Source organism: Saccopteryx leptura, chromosome 3, assembly GCF_036850995.1.
Source record: "Saccopteryx leptura isolate mSacLep1 chromosome 3, mSacLep1_pri_phased_curated, whole genome shotgun sequence".
In the NCBI taxonomy this organism is placed as follows: Eukaryota; Metazoa; Chordata; class Mammalia; order Chiroptera; family Emballonuridae; genus Saccopteryx; species Saccopteryx leptura.
Window position 1 is genome coordinate 241,805,331 of NC_089505.1, and position 16,169 is coordinate 241,821,499.

Here is a 16,169-nt window from a genome sequence, read left to right on the forward strand (position 1 = left end):
CGATCCAAAAACATTTAAGACCCACTGTCCAGGGCTTTCTGCTGCTTTCCTTAACCAGTACATCCTAAATATTCTACCTCCTTCCTGCCATGTCACCCATACTTTCCCCTCAAAAAGACAAAATTTAGCCAGAGACTGGAGGAGGGGAGAGTGGGAAGTTATTATTTAATGGGTACAGTTTCAATTTGCGAAGACAAGAAGTTCCAGAGATGAATGATGGTAATGGCTGCACAACACTGAATGTACTTAATGCCACAAAACCGTACACTTAAAAATGGTTTAAATGGTGAATTTTGTTATGTATATTTTATAATTAAAAACTAAAAAAAAAAGGAATTGGTACTGATACATGCTATCACATAGATAAACCTTGAAAACATTATATGAAAGCCAGACACAAAATACCAGATTCCACTCATGAAAATGTTCTAAAAGTCTGGTAATAGTTGTACATATTTGTAAATATACAAAAAACTACTGAAATATTTTATATATACTTAAAATGGGTGAATTGTATGGTATGTGAATTATATCCAAACAAAGCTGTTTTAATTAGTTTTAAATCTTGGATCACATTTATCTGAATTTATGAAGATCTTAAGTGGTGTCCAGTAAATTTTGGAACCAGATTCTGGTGACATGATGGAGAAATGAAGAACAAACAAATGAAAAGACAGGGCTGAGTGGCTGGCACAGAAGATCAGGAAGGTCTGTGACTGAGCACAGTAGCTCTGGTCATGGTGGGAGAACGGCAAGGCTATGAAATACACTAGCTTGCAGTTGATCAGAGGCCTTTATTCTGGTTCCCTACCACTCATCAAGCAACCTACACACATCATTTTCTTTGTCTCTGCCTCAAGCAGCAGCAGCTGCACTCAGACTGGAAATGGAAGACACAGCAGTGGAAGACCTTGTGTAGAAAAACTAACAGGTGAGATCTCCATTTATTCTGGCTTAGATGAAGTTAGAGCAGAAACAGTATGTAGGTGCGGCTTTCAAGGACTCTGTTCTTCAAAGCTGAGGCCTGGAGAGGGCTGGCTGGAGGACAGGTGAATGCTCAGAGGTGCCTGGCACCGCAATCAATCCAAAGTACCTAAAACGACAAAGAGCAGTGTATAAAGCAAGGGTCTCGAGAGCAGGGTGAGGGTAACAAACGGGCCAGGTGAAGGTGGAGGTGTTCTGGGGCTGGCAGTTCTCAGTGACCAAAATATTTGTTTTGAAGAGTGTACATCCAAAAGATTTGGGGGAAAACATGTCAGTACAGAGGGCGGGTGGTTGGGAATTAAACATTCTAGTCTGAGACTTAGAATTAGAGGTGGGAATAGACCCAATAAGTTGTTGTGTTAGTTAACGAACATTTGTGGAGACCATACAAGGAATGAGTGATACAAAATACATAAGATAAGTTCTCTAAGCAAAGAGTTTACAATTTTTTGAGAAAGTTCCAGTTCATGATGTGATGCTGAAACCACAAGTTTCTATGCCCTCCTATCTAGGATTCCATTTAAAAAAAAAAAGTCTTGCCTGACCTGTGGTGGCGCAGTGGATAAAGCATCGACCTGGAATGCTGAGGTCGCTGGTTCAAAACCCTGGGCTTGCCTGGTCAAGGCACATATGGGAGTTGATGCTTTCTGCTCCTCCCTTCTCTCTCTCTCTCTCTCTCTCCTGTCTAAAATGAATAAAGTCTTTAAAAAAAAAAGTCTTGATCTACAACAAACAAGGGGGGGGGGGTCCCCTCCATCAGCATTTAAGAACTTTCAACAAAAAGCTGAGTAACAGGAATCTGACTTCAGTATGTTTATAAATGGTGTAGAGGGAACATGGGCCTAGAATGAACACAGAGCTGCAGCAGAGGTGGGGGCCCTCTGCCTAGGAGACCCTGGGGTGGCTGCAGACTCAGACACCAGGAATGACGGAAAGAAACAGACAAAGCTTGTCCTTCTCCCCACAAATGTCCCTGAATGAAGCGCTACCAGAAAACAAGAATTTAAACCTAACTTAACAGGAAAATACCGGAGGGCTCTCTTCTAAAGAACTGAAGGAAGTATCTGCAGAACTAGAGGAGCTCCTGAAAATGCCAGCTCCCCACGGTAAAGCTTTACGCACTCTGGGCTTTAGGGGAATCCCACCGTAACATCTAGTCCCCCTCGTGCTCACAGTAAAATAGTCTCCAGGTAAAAAAATTCATCATACAGGCCTTAAATTATCTAACAAATGCTTTTTTCAAGTCCAATGAGCAATATAGTTATATAACTAGATATACAGAGAAAACAGCCCATGAGATATTACCAATAGAAACAATAAACAAACACAAACAAAAATGTTCTATGAGCCCTGGCCTGTTAGCTCAGTTGATTTGAGTGCTATCCCCACACGCCAAAGTGACAGATGCGACCCCCAGTCTGGGCACATACAAGAATCAAACAATGAATGCATAAATAAGTGGTACAAATCGATGTTTCTCTCTCTCTCCCTCTCTCCCCCTTCCTTTCTAAAACTAAATAAAAAATAAAGTAAAATTCCAAAAATGCTTCAAAAGGCTGGGAAATTGGATTGGATACAAACTATAAAACAATTGTGTTACTATGTTTAAATAAATAAAATGCAGGCTTCAAAATGCATGCAGAAAATATCACCAAAATAAAGTGACAAAATACACTTAAAAAATAACCAAATAGCCTGACTTGGTGGTGGCACAGTGGATAGAGCATTGAACTGGGATGCGGAGGACCCAGGTTCGAGACCCCAAGGTCACCAGCTTGAGCGCAGGCTCATCTGGTTTGAGCAAAGCTCACCAGCTTGGACCCAAGGTCGCTGGCTCAAGCAAGGGGTTACTTGGTCTGCTGAAGGCCCACAGTCAAGGCACATATGAGAAAGCAATCAATGAACAACTAAGGTGTCACAACGAAAAACTGATGATTGATGCTTCTCATCTCTCTCCGTTCCTGTCTATCTGTCCCTATCTATCCCTCTGACTCTCTCTCTCTGTAAAAAAATAAATAAAAATAAAATAAAATTTACAGAACTGAAAATGTAAAAAACAACAACCCTGAAACTAAAATAAATCAACAGAAAAGTTTGAAGGAGAAGGTCAGAAAAATTACACAGATTACATCACAGAAAGGCAAAATTATGGTTGAGCTTAACATCTGTTTAGTGGGAATCTCAAAGAGAAAGGAGATAGAAAAAACAAAGCAGAGCCAATATTTCAACAGTTATTGACTAAGAATTCTCCAGGACAGGTCACAGATTTAACAACTCTAATCAGACTATGTAAGAAATCTACACCTAGATATCCCAAAGTAAAACTACAAAAAAACCAAATGTAGCCCTGGCCGGTTGGCTCAGTGGTAGAGCGTCGGCCTGGCGTGCAGGAGTCCCGGGTTCAATTCCCGGCCAGGGCACACAGGAGAAGCGCCCATCTGCTTCTCCACCCCTCCCCCTCTCCTTCCTCTCTGTCTCTCTCTTCCCCTCCTGCAGCTGAAGCTCCACTGGAGCGAGTATGGCCCAGGTGCTGGGGATGGCTCTGTGGCCTCTGCCTCAGGCGCTAGAGTGGCTCTGGATGCAACAGAGCGACACCCCAGATGGGCACAGCATCGCCCCCTGGTGGGCATGCCAGGTGGATCCCGGTCGGGCACATGCGGGAGTCTGGCTGACTGCCTCCTCGTTTCCAGCTTCGGAAAAATGCAAAAAAAAAAATGGGGGGGGGGGGCAGCCTGACTTGTGGTAGCACAGTGGATAAAGCATCAATCTGGAATGCTAAGGTTCTTGGTTTGAAACCTGGGGCTTGCCTGGTCAAGGCACATATGAGAAACAACTACTATGAGTTGACGTTTCCCGCTCCTCCCCACCCTTTCTCTCCCTCTCCCTCTCCTCTCTCTAAAATCCATCAAGTTCTAAAAATAATTTTTTTAAGGGGGCAAAAAATGGAGATGAAAAATAAAACACAGACAAGACAAATTGCACAAAACGAGATAGTAGGCTTACACCCATATATATCACTAATTACATCAAATACAAATTACCTAAGTGTGTGCCCATTAAAGACTGTTAGTCCCTCCTGACCAGGCAATGGCACAGTGGATAGAGTGTCAGACCGGGACACAGAGGACCCAGGTTTGAAACCCCAAGGTCGTCGGCTTGAGTGTGGGCTTATCTGGCTTGAGACAAGCTTACCAGCTTGAGCACGAGGTTGCTGGCTTGAGCATGGGATCATATACATCAGTGTTTTTCAACCAGTGTGCCGTGGCACACTAGTGTGCCATGAGACATGGTCAGGTGTGCCGTGGGAAAATTAAACATGGGTCCCCAAACTACGGCCTGTGTGCTGGATATGGCCCGCGGAGGCTATTTATCCGGCCTGCCGCCAGCCGCCTCCATCCGAACATAAAGATTCCCCTCACAATCCCTCCAGCTATCAGCAGACAGGAAGAGTGGAGGCACAGGGAATGCTCACTGACCAATCACCTTCTAGGATTCATCCCAACCACTAGCGATGAACCAATAGTAGGCCGCCTCTCATCCAACACCCAGGAAGGTCCCCACTCGGGCTGCCGCGCACTTGTCATTGTGTGGCTGTGGCAAGCAGTTGAAGCTGCTACTCCTCCCCATGGTCCCGATTTCTAATTCTGGTCAGGACTGGAGGTAAATGTTGCCACCACTAGATGAAGCCTCAGCCTCAGCTGGTTATGTCTATCCTGATGATGTATATAGATATTTGACCTTTTTCTTTTTAAAAGAGGCCCCCACCGAGCATCACAATGTTATCTAATTTTAAGCTAAAGATTGGAGCCCTGGCCGGTTGGCTCAGTGGTAGAGCGTCGGCCTGGTGTGCAGAAGTCCCAGGTTCCATTCCCGGCCAGGGCACACAGGAGAGGCACCCATCTGCTTCTCCACCCCTCCCCCTCTCCTTCCTCTCTGTCTCTCTCTTCCTCTCCCGCAGCCGAGGCTCCACTGGAGCAAAGATGGCCCAGGCGCTGGGGATGGCTCCTTGGCCTCTGCCCCAGGTGCTAGAGTGGCTCTGGTCTCGGCAGAGCGACCCCCCCCCCCCCGGAAGGGCAGAACATCGCCCCCTGGTGGGTGTGCTGGGTGGATCCCGGTCAGGTGCATGAGGGAGTCTGACTGTCTCTCCCCGTTTCTAGCTTCAGAAAAATATAAATAAATAAATAAATAAATAAATAAATAAATAAAGCTAAAGTTTGCTAATCTTTCTTTGGACAGTTTTTGGTTATCTGTTGCCAAGGAGTTTCCCATTCTGGCCAACAAAGCTATTTTGACATTGCTCCCGTTTTCAACCACATATCTATGTGAGCTTAGCTTCTCAAGCTTGACTGTGATAAAAACTAAAAACAGAGAAAGACTGAGAACTGTTGAGGAAGAGCTTCGTGTGTGTCTTTCTACTGTTTCTGCCAGGATATCCCTTTTGTGTTCATCAAAACAGGCCCAGGTTTCACACTAAGTGAATATAAATACATTTAGAAACTATATTATTAACTATATGTATAATATGTACTGTGTTAGAGTGTCATTTTGGTAGGTGGTGTGCCCCAGGATTTTGTAAATGTAAAAAATGTGTCGCGGCTCAAAAAAGGTTGAAAATCACTGATATACATGACCCCATGGTCACTGGCTTGAAGCCCAGGGTTGCTGGTTTGAGCAAGGGGTTATTCGCTCTGCTGTAGCCCCCTAGTTAAGACACATACGAGAAAGCAATCAATGAACAACTAAGGAGCTGCAACAAAGAATTGACGCTTCTCGTCTCTCTCCTTTCTGTCTGTCATCCCTAGCTGTCCCGTTCTCTGTCTCTGTCTCTGTCACACACACAAAAAAAAAGACTGTTAGTCTGAATTTTAAAAAAATAATACAATTATATACTATTTTCAAAGACATGGAAAGGTAAAAATATAAATAAAAAATAGAAAACAGCCTGACCAGGCGGTGGCACAGTGGATAGAGCGTCAGACTGAGATGCAGAGGACCCAGGTTCGAGACCCCGAGGTCACCAGCTTAAGCGCAGGCTCATCTGGTTTGAACAAAAGCTCACCAGCTTCAACCCAAGGTCGCTGGCTCGAGCAAGGGGTTACTCAGTCTGCTGAAGACCCGCGGTCAAGGCACATGTGAGAAAGCAATCAATGAAAACTAAGGTATTGCAACATGTGACGAAAAACTAATGATTGATGCTTCTCATCTCTCTGTTCCTGTCTGTCTGTCCCTATCTATCCTCTCTGACTCTCTCTCTGTCTCTGTAAAAAAAAATAATAAATAAATAAAAACACTTAAAAAATAGAAAATATATACAATGTAAATAATAAAAAACAAAAAACCAAGCTGGTAAGCTTTAATAACATTAAATAGAATAGACTTTAAGACAAAAAACACTACCAGAAATATAATGGTCAATTTATAAATATAAAGACTTAAATACTAATAATATACTACAATATTAAAATGTATATATACCTACTCACATGGTTTTATAATATATATTTTTTAAAAAACCAAACCAGAAATATCATAGAAATAGTCCACAATCATAGTACACATTAATACACAACTCTCAAAAATTGATGAAATAAGATGAAATGAGAAATTCGGCCCTGGCCAGTTGGCTCAGCGGTAGAGCATCGGCCTGGTGTGCAGGAGTCCCAGGTTCAATTCCCGGCCAGGGCACACAGGAGAGGCGCCCATCTGCTACTCCACCCCTCCCCCTCTCCTTCCTCTCTGTCTCTCTCTTCCCCTCCGACAGCCGAGGCTCCATTGGAGCAAAGATGACCCGGGCGCTGGGTATGGCTCCTTGGCCTCTGCCCCAGACGCTAGAGTGGCTCTGGATGCAACAGAGCGAAGCCCCAGAGGGGCAGAGCATCGCCCCCTGGTGGGCATGCCAGGTGGATTCCGGTCGGACGCATGTGGGAGTCTGTCTGACTGTCTTCCCCGTTTCCAGCTTTGGAAAAATGAAAAAAAAAAAAAAAAAAAAAAAAAGAGAAATTCAATAAAAACACAGAAAAATCTGAACTCCACAATAACCAAACTTGACATTGTACCCAACAACTACAGAAACACCTTTTCTTCAGGAACACACAGAACATTCACAAGCTGACTATATACTGGGGCCATAACACAAGTTTCAAATATTCCAAAGGATAGAAATAATAAAGTACATTTTCTGAAAATAATGCACTTATTATTAACAACAAAAAAGATAACTATAAAAATCTCAGACTTTTGAAAATTAAGAAATATTTATCTAAATAATCCAAGGCCAAAAAAGGCAATTAAAAAATATTTCAAACCAAATAATAATAAAAATATTATCTAGTAAAACTTGTGAGACCCTGGCCGGTTAGCTCCGTTGTTTAGAGTGTTATCCTGAAACATCAAGGTTGTGGGTTCAATCCTGGGTCAGGGCACGTAAGAGACCAACTAGTGAATGCATAACTAGGTGTAACAACAAATGAATGCTTCTCTCTCTCTATCCCTCTTCCTCTCTCTAAAAAAAACCCAAAAACAACACAACAAAAAATCAAACTTGAGAGATGCAACCAAACCACAGCCTAGTGGAAAATTCATAACTTAGAGTGTATATTGTAAAGAAAGAGCCTAAAAATTAACAAGCTAAAAATCTCATAAAGTTGGAAAAGAGCAGCAAACTAAACTCCAAGAAAAGTAAAAGAAAAAAATAATAAAGAGCAGAAACTGTTGAAATATAAAACAAAAATATGTCTTAGAGAGAATCAACAAAGCCAAGGAGTGGTATTTGAAAAGATTAAGAAAATTGTCAAACCTCTAGTGAAAGTGATCAGGGAAAAAGAAAAAAGGTCCTGATAATTCAAAAAATAAAAAGAGGGATATCGCCTGACCAGGCGGTGGCGCAGTGGATAGAGCGTCAGACTGGGATGCAGAGGACCCAGGTTCGAGACCCCGAGGTCACCAGCTTGAGCGCTGGCTCATCTGGTTTGAGCAAAGCTCACCAGCTTGGACCCAAGGTCGCTGGCTCAAGCAAGGGGTTACTCGTTCTGCTGAAGGCCCACGGTCAAGGCACATATGAGAAAGCAATCAATGAACAACTAAGGTGCAAAGAAGAACTAATAATTGATGCTTCTCATCTCTCTCTGTTCCTCTCTGTCCCTATCTAACCCTCTCTCTGACTCTGTGTCTCTGTAAAAAAACAAAAACAAAAACAAACAAACAAAACAAAAAAAGGGGATATCAATAAATACCTTATATACATTGCAAAGATAACAAAAGTAAACTATGGAAAACTTTATGCCAATAAATTCAAAAATTTTGATGAAATATACAAATTCTTAGAGAAATTTTAACTCCTGAGGGTGGGAGGGGTTTGTCTCACAAATATAAAGAGGACCAGAAAAGTTTTAAAACCATTCAAAAAATGTGATCAGTAATCAAAAATCTTCCCACAAAAAATTCCAGGCCTAGAGAGTTGCCTTGGTGAATTCTACCAAACATTCAATGTCATTCTTGCCCTGGTCAGAAAGTTCATTTGGTCAGAGCATTATCCCGAATGCAGAGGTTCAATCCTCGGTCAGAACACATCCAGCAACAGGTTGATGTTCCTGTCTCTCTCTCTCTCCCATCCTTTCTCTCTAAAATCAATGAATTAGTCTTTAAAAAAAATCAGTTTAAGCTTACAAAAAGTTTTCCAGAGAACAGATAAAAAAAGGTATATTCTCCAACTAATTTGTGTAAGGCCCACATATAGTATGAAAAAATTCCAATCTCTCTCATAAACATGATGCAGCCTTTTCAATCTGACAATCCACAAAACTTATAAGAAGCATAATTATTGGGAAAACATTGAAAGCTTCCCCTCTGACATCAAGATGCTTGGCATCACTACTTCTACTCAACACTACTGGAGATCCTAGCCAGTACAGTATGGTAAGAAAACATAAAATACAAGAATTAAAAAGAACTTCACAAGATTGTCATTACTGGCACATATTACTATGTGAGTAAGAAAATCCAGAAGAATGAACAGATAAATCATTAAAATTAATTAAAGTTGAAGAGATTATGTGCAAAATTAACATATGAAATCAATTCTATTTCTGTATACTAGCAGTTATGTTAAAAATGGTATTTTTGGAAAGATACCACTAACAAATAGCATTAAAAGTATTAAGTACTTAGAGGAAAACATCTAACAGTATATGTCAAGATTTCTTCAGTTAAAATAAAAAACTTAATTTAAAAAAATTAAAGATCTAAATAGCCTGACCAGGTGGTGGCACAGTGGATAGAGCATTGGACTGTGACACAGAAGACCAAGTTCAAAACCCCAAGGTCACCGGCTTGAGCACAGGCTCACCAGCTTGAGCACAGGGTCACTGGCTTGAGTAAGGGATCACAGACATGACCCATGGTCGCTGGCTTGAAGCCCAAAGGTTGCTGACTTGAAGCCCAAGGTCTCTGGCTTGAGCAAGGGGTCACTCAGTCTGCTGTAGCCCCCTGGTCAAGGCACATATGAGAAAGTAATCAATGAACTAAAGAGCCACAACAAAGAATCGATGCTTCTCATCTCTCTCCCTTCTTGCCTGCCTGTCCCTATCTGTCCCTCTCTCTGTCTCTGTTGCTAAAAATAAAAAAAAATAATTAAAGATCTAAATAAATGAAATAATATACCATTGTGCACGGACTGGAAAATTCACTATTGAAAGAGATCATTTCTCCCCCAAAATAATCTACAGAATGAATGTCACCCACATCAATATTTCTTCTTGGGAAATTTGACAAGCAGATTCTAAAATATACATGAAGATGTAAAGAATCAAAAACCTACGAAACACTTAAAGAACAAGGTGGGACTGAACTTTGGTGGCACAGTGGATAAAGCCTTGACCTGGAATGCTGAGGTCACCAGTATGAAACCCTGGGCTTGCCCAGCCAAGGCATATAGAGGAAGCAACCACTACAAGTTGCTTTCCACTTCCCCCATGACCCCAACTTTATCTCCCTCCCTCTCTCTAAAAGAAAAGAACAAGGTGGATTTGCTGTCTTGAATAAAGCTACTATAATTGAGACAGTGTGGCACTGACATGGGAATAGACAAACAGATCAACAGGAGATAACAATAAGCCAGAAAGAGGCTTGATTTATAATAGAACTGCAGAGAAAACGATATGGACAAGTGGATATCCAAATAAGAAGGAAAAAAGAAGAAACTGGACCTCTACCCTTAATCCAACTGATAAAAAGCCAACTCTAGTTTTAGGAAAGACAACTATAAATACTTTAGCATATAGGAGAATGTCTTCATGACCTTGGGTTACAGAAAAATTTATTAAACAGGACACAAATAGCACTATCTATACAGAGTGAAAATGAAAACCATGAATCAGGAAAATATATTTGTCTCTCACATATTGAATAAGATTCTATTCAGAATATATATATTATTATAAATAATAAAAAAGATAAAATATCCAAAAGAAAAACAGCACACACACACCCCCCCGCAGAAAAAATAAACATGCATATGAAAAGATACTCAATGTCACTAGTAATCAGGGCAATGTCAATTAAAACCACAGTATAATTTTGACTTACATTCCTACCAGACTGACAAAAATCAAAAAACTCTGATAATACCAAGTGTTGGTAAGAATGAGAAGTGATGATAATTATCATACACTATTGGTACAAATGTGAATCACGTATACAGGAAGTTCAGCACTACCTACAAAAGGGAGACAGACATATTCTATATCCCAGCAATTTTAAACATATATAAATACATTTACAAACACATACAGACTCACCCTCAGAGAAACACATACAAAAATGTTCATAGCCAATAGTTCATAATTACACACAAAAAAAGATTATCCAAATATCAACATTAAAATAGTTCCACTGTGGTACAGTCACAGCATGCCATATATCAAAGAAAATTAACAAACTAGATACATGTGAAACCACAAAGATGAAGCTCATCAAGGAATTAACCTGAAGAAAACAGCTGTGGAATAGATGATGACCAGTGAATACCTACAGTTTAGTTCCATTCAAAGAAAGTTCAAAAAATATATAAAACTAAACTAAACCCTGTTATTTATGGATGCATGCTTATGTGGTAAAATTATAAAGATGATCAAGGAAGTAATCATCAAAAAGTCAGGATACAGTTATGTCAGGACAGGGCATGGGAAGACATGATGAAGAAATATATACGGAGCTTCTAGGTGCTGAAAACATTCTATCTCTTAGCCTAGTTGGTGGTTATAATGCTGTTCACTTTAGTATTTACTGATTCTACTTTCTTCATGTTTTATTTTACCAGGAAAGACTTACAAAAGAATATACAAATATAAATTTATTTGCCTAAAGTACCCAGAAGATTACAGAGCCTAATAACAGCTGTCTGCAGGGAGGGGAGCTGTATAAAGTATTACAGAACAGAGGAAGACTATTCACAGTACTGTTCTTCAACTTCTACATTCAACCTACAGATAAAGCAGGGAAGATTTAATTCTGATAAGATGATATAAATGTTATAAGCCTCACCAATGTCAAAGAATAAGTTGAGATGACACAAAGCGGGAGCTGTAAGTAAGCTAAAAACAGGAAAGAAAAGACAGGTACAGTAACAGTCACACTTGTCAAAGTAGGGAGACAAGAAATATGTGGAAAGTTAGGTAAAACAAAAAATAAACATTTTAGTGTGTTATATATACTGCAAAGGTAACAAAGAAACTAAAAATAATGATGCAACTACCAAAAAAAACAGAAAGGAGGAAAGGCTCTTAGGAAGTAGTACAGGTTAACCAAATCTTCATTTATCACAGCAGGAATTGATAATATCTGAAATTGGTAAATCAAGGAGGAAGCATATTATTTAGATATATAAGTAAACACCTGAAAGTTAAAAACAGAAACAAAAGGGTAAGGGGCAACAGCTACATTTCATTAGAAGCCATTAGGTAGCTATTTAATTTTTAGGCATGGATATACATTGCCTTGATTTAAAAAAATATTTTTCCACTTAAAAAATACACATCTAAAGACATAAGAATATTTATTTTGCCCTGGCCGGTTGGCTCAGTGGTAGAGCGTCGGCCTGGCGTGCAGAAGTCCTGGGTTCCATTCCCGGCCAGGGCACACAGGAGAAGCGCCCATCTGCTTCTCCACCCCTCCCCCTCTCCTTCCTCTCTGTCTCTCTCTTCCCCTCCCGCAGCGGAGGCTCCATTGGAGCAAAGATGGCCCGGGCGCTGGGGATGGCTCCTTGGCCTCTGCCCCAGGCGCTAGAGTGGCTCTGGTCGCGGCAGAGCGACCCCCCGGAGGGGCAGAGCATCGCCCCCTGGTGGGCGTGCCCGGTGGATCCCAGTCAGGCGCATACGGGAGTCTGTCTGACTGTCTCTCCCCGTTTCTAGCTTCGGAAAAATACAAAAAAATAAATAAAATAATTTAAAAAACAAAATAAAATAATTTAAAAAAATAAATAAAAATAAATAAAAAGGAATATTTATTTTACCTGGTACAAAATAATATAATAGTGACTAAATCCACAGGCACTAAAATGGCCAAAATTCCAATCTGTTAATATAAGACAGAGGATTCAATTACTGAAATTATTGGATCAGAACATGAAAATAAACACATCTACCACTCAGTACGTGACATTTATTAAAAATCCAAGATAAGCACTATACCATGGGATAGGCTAGGATGGAAAACTGCGTAAAATCTCTCCAATTCTGTCTGACCAGGCAGTGGCGCAGAATGGAGCGTCGGACTGGGATGAGGAGGACCCAGGTTCAAGACTCCGAGGTCGCCAGCTTGAGCGCTGGCTCATCTGGTTTGAGCAAGGCTCACCAGCTTGGACCCAAGGTCGCTAGCTTCAGCAAGGGGTTACTCGTTCTGCTGAAGGCCCACGGTCAAGGCACATATGAGAAAGCAATCAATGAACCACTAAGGTGTTGCAACGAAAAACTGATGATTGATGCTTCTTATCTCTCTCCGTTCCTGTCTGTCTGTCCCTACCTATCCCTCTCTCTGACTCTATGTCTCTGTAAAAAAATAAATAAATAAATAAATCTCTCCAATTCTATTCCGGGCACCCTTCAATTAATTTATTAGCCACAGGGCACTACTGTTACATCTTTAAAATACAAATCTGATCATATTATTCATCTCTGAAGATCTGGTAATTAAAAATGAGCAGCAGGTAAAATAGGCTTCAAACATTTGTTATTAGAAAATTTATAGGAAGTTAGTCACAAAAAGTTGCCTGCCTTAGGCAACAGGTTCTTTTTAAGAATAATGAGTAAATAAACAGAGAGGCTTAAGAAAATTCTATAAATTAAGACAATAGTTGAAGCTGATCATGGGAATTTATCTTTAAAGACATTGAAAAGAATATATCCAAAGGGCTACGGGTCTAGGTTGACATTAAGATGCAAAGCAAAGGTAAATATAATGAAATAAGTCAAGAAAAGATTTCGGAAGGTAATGAGGCTTGAAAGAGGTACAGAGGACACTTTAGTATCGCGAAAGTACATGGCTTTCACAAAACCATTCAATCAGAATACATGTGAGGAATAGGAACCTGATCATATTTAGGAATTAAGTGTAGAAACAGTTCTGAGAGAAGGTAGCTAAAATGAGGTATTTGCTGTTTCAATAACACGATTTAGTTAATACACATTTAGTTCATCTAAAATGCCAAAGAACAAATAGATACAGACAATACAGAATCTCTCAATACAGAAAATAAGCATTTAACACAGATTGTTGAAGGAAAAGAAACAAGAAGCAACCCTTTGAATGTTGACAACTGTTTCTGATTTCTAGCATTAGAAGAAGGAAGATTTAAAGCTGGGGGAGATAAATGTAGGAATTAAACTGTGGAATCCAACTAACTCCACTGGAGTCTTAATTTCACTCCCATTTCTTTATAATTAGCCATTCTCAGGTAGAAGTTCTAATTCCCCAGGGGAATTGGAATTCCTAAATCTCATCAGATTTAGCAAGTTAGTTTTCCCTATTTTAACAGGAATTCGGAAGAATTATCCCTACACAAACAAGGAAAAATGATGCATTTACTTTATACAAGGTTTTGAACTCAGATTATTAGTATGGAAGACAGCTGAAAACATTGATAGAGAACTTACCTTCCAGAAAAGCAAATTCATCCACAGCTTCTATTGCATTATCTGAAACACAAGGTGAAGAGACACCTGACTATCTGTGGTTATTTGGACATCAGCTCCCAAAAAGCACAACCCACACTCTGAAGGGACCAAAGGCTTTATGCAAATCAGGAATTTATAAAATCTGCTCCATTGTTATCCTGAGATACGTTTCTATTCCACCACTAAGTCTTACCTATCAGCTCTCCCTCTACAAGAGTAACAACAGCCTGGGAAAATATAGGTCAATGAAGGGAACCTCTTTGCTCTGAGTGTCATCAGAAAAGAGTCTGGTAACACAGCAGGCAAAGTGAGAATATGATATACAAAAGCTTACACATGTATGACAGTTACCATTCCAGAAAGAAGAGTCAGAAACCAAACCCCCAGTTTCTAGGGGAAAAAGAATTGTACACATTGGCCTGGTACAACACGGCAGAAAGCAGTCTAGTCAGCTTTGGTGACAGCTAGACTCTAACATTGTGCACCAACACCCCTCCAGCCATCCAAAGCAGAGAGACTCTAAAGGTAGGGTTTTCCAGCACCGTGGCAGTCCAGCAGAAAACACCAGAGAGAGAGAGACCCTGTGGCACATTTCATGTTATAGTGATTCTTAACCAGTACGAAGGAAAACTTCACTCAGCCTCCCAGGTCCACCCCCAATACCGCAGTGACACTCTACCCAAATCTCTCCTCTGAAGGGTTTTCCTCTTTCCTTGTTGAGCACAGCAGTAGGCATCTTTTGCAATAGTCTCCACAAACAGTTCCTGTGAAGCAAACAGGAGAGGTGCACAGTAAGCTCTCACTTGATGTTCTAATAAGACCTTCAACAAAACGCCATATGACCGGAACAATTTTACCACAGGCTAGGTGATATAAACAACAGTTAAGTCCCTTTGGCATCTCATCAACATTATATGGAAGTGATGCTGAACAAAAACGAAGTTATTTGAGGATCTACTGTATGAACGGGTAATAGCACTTTTGTGAGTGCTCCTATTTGTGAGTAGGGGGAAGAGTGTAAGGGGGCTCACATGTTTGGGTAGGTTCTCAGGGAAACTGAAGGTTGTCCTTAACTTCACAAGGATCTATTCCCATTCCCCTCCCGAGGTAGCCCATACCACGTCCTTCATTCCTCACTTGTAAATCCACCCCACTTATTCACTTGAGATTCCTACAGATTCTGTGGTCGACACTGGAGATGGAAGTAAAAGTAGTCATCCACACCCTCAGGCTGAGACAGGTGTAATGACTAATACTAATGTACATGATCCTTTCCCTGTCTTCAGCTCCTACACTCACACCTCCCCATCCCGCCCCAACACCTCACTTCCGGTCTTCAACACGCCCCGCCCGGGCCCTCCTCTTCCGCCTCCTCCACCCCCACAACTCCCGCCCACGCCGCCGCTAAGGCCCGCCCCTCGCCACGCCCCCCGGCCCCGTCCTTGCGCCCCTCGCGCTCCCGCCGCACCGCGGCTCGCGCCAGAATGAAGATGGCTTCCTGTCCCGCGAGCGTCACGTCTGGGTCTGCCTTAACCAAGGCCTTCACTCGCGCCAGAGGCAGCCTGGAGAGACGGGCCCCGGGCGCACTCGTCGGAGCTTGCGGCTGCGGGGCCGCGGCCTCCCCACTGGACCCCTCCTCCTCGCGGGGCGTCCCGCTCCCAGCAGCCGCCGCCATCCGGCCCCCGAGCGTGCTGCGCGCGGCCGTCAACTGCGCGTGCATGCGGCGCCAACCCCTTTCCGGAGCGCGGTGGGGCCACGCCCCTTTGCGTGCGTAGGCCCCGCCCCTACGCAGCTCGGCGCTCCTGGGGATACCGTAGTGTTGGATCCCCGTGTTGTGTTCGGTGGCTTTGTAGGTCCAGTCGCAACTCACTACTACTGGTGCTTTCTCTTTGGTTCCCGGTAACCCTCCGGTGCCGTCCGGTCTAGTTGAGCCGGGGCACTGCCCCTAAGTTGGTAAGTGTGGCTGGAACGTACTGGTGCCGAGAGGAGCACTCAGATTTGGAGAAACCCAGACCCTGC

At 41.9% G+C, this 16,169-nt stretch overlaps 1 protein-coding gene across 1 annotated transcript; it reads right to left on the reverse strand.

Annotated features, from left to right (window-relative positions):
- Nucleotides 1-142: 142 nt before the first annotated feature.
- POLE4 (DNA polymerase epsilon 4, accessory subunit) lies at nt 143-15,875 on the reverse strand. The gene is made up of 4 exons (XM_066377893.1): nt 15,619-15,875; nt 14,830-14,914; nt 14,130-14,171; nt 143-1,093 (listed from the first exon to the last, which is right to left on the reverse strand). The coding sequence occupies exons 1-4, from the start codon at nt 15,868-15,870 to the stop codon at nt 1,080-1,082; spliced, it is 393 nt and encodes a 130-aa protein (XP_066233990.1). The 5' UTR covers nt 15,871-15,875; the 3' UTR covers nt 143-1,079.
- Nucleotides 15,876-16,169: the final 294 nt, after the last annotated feature.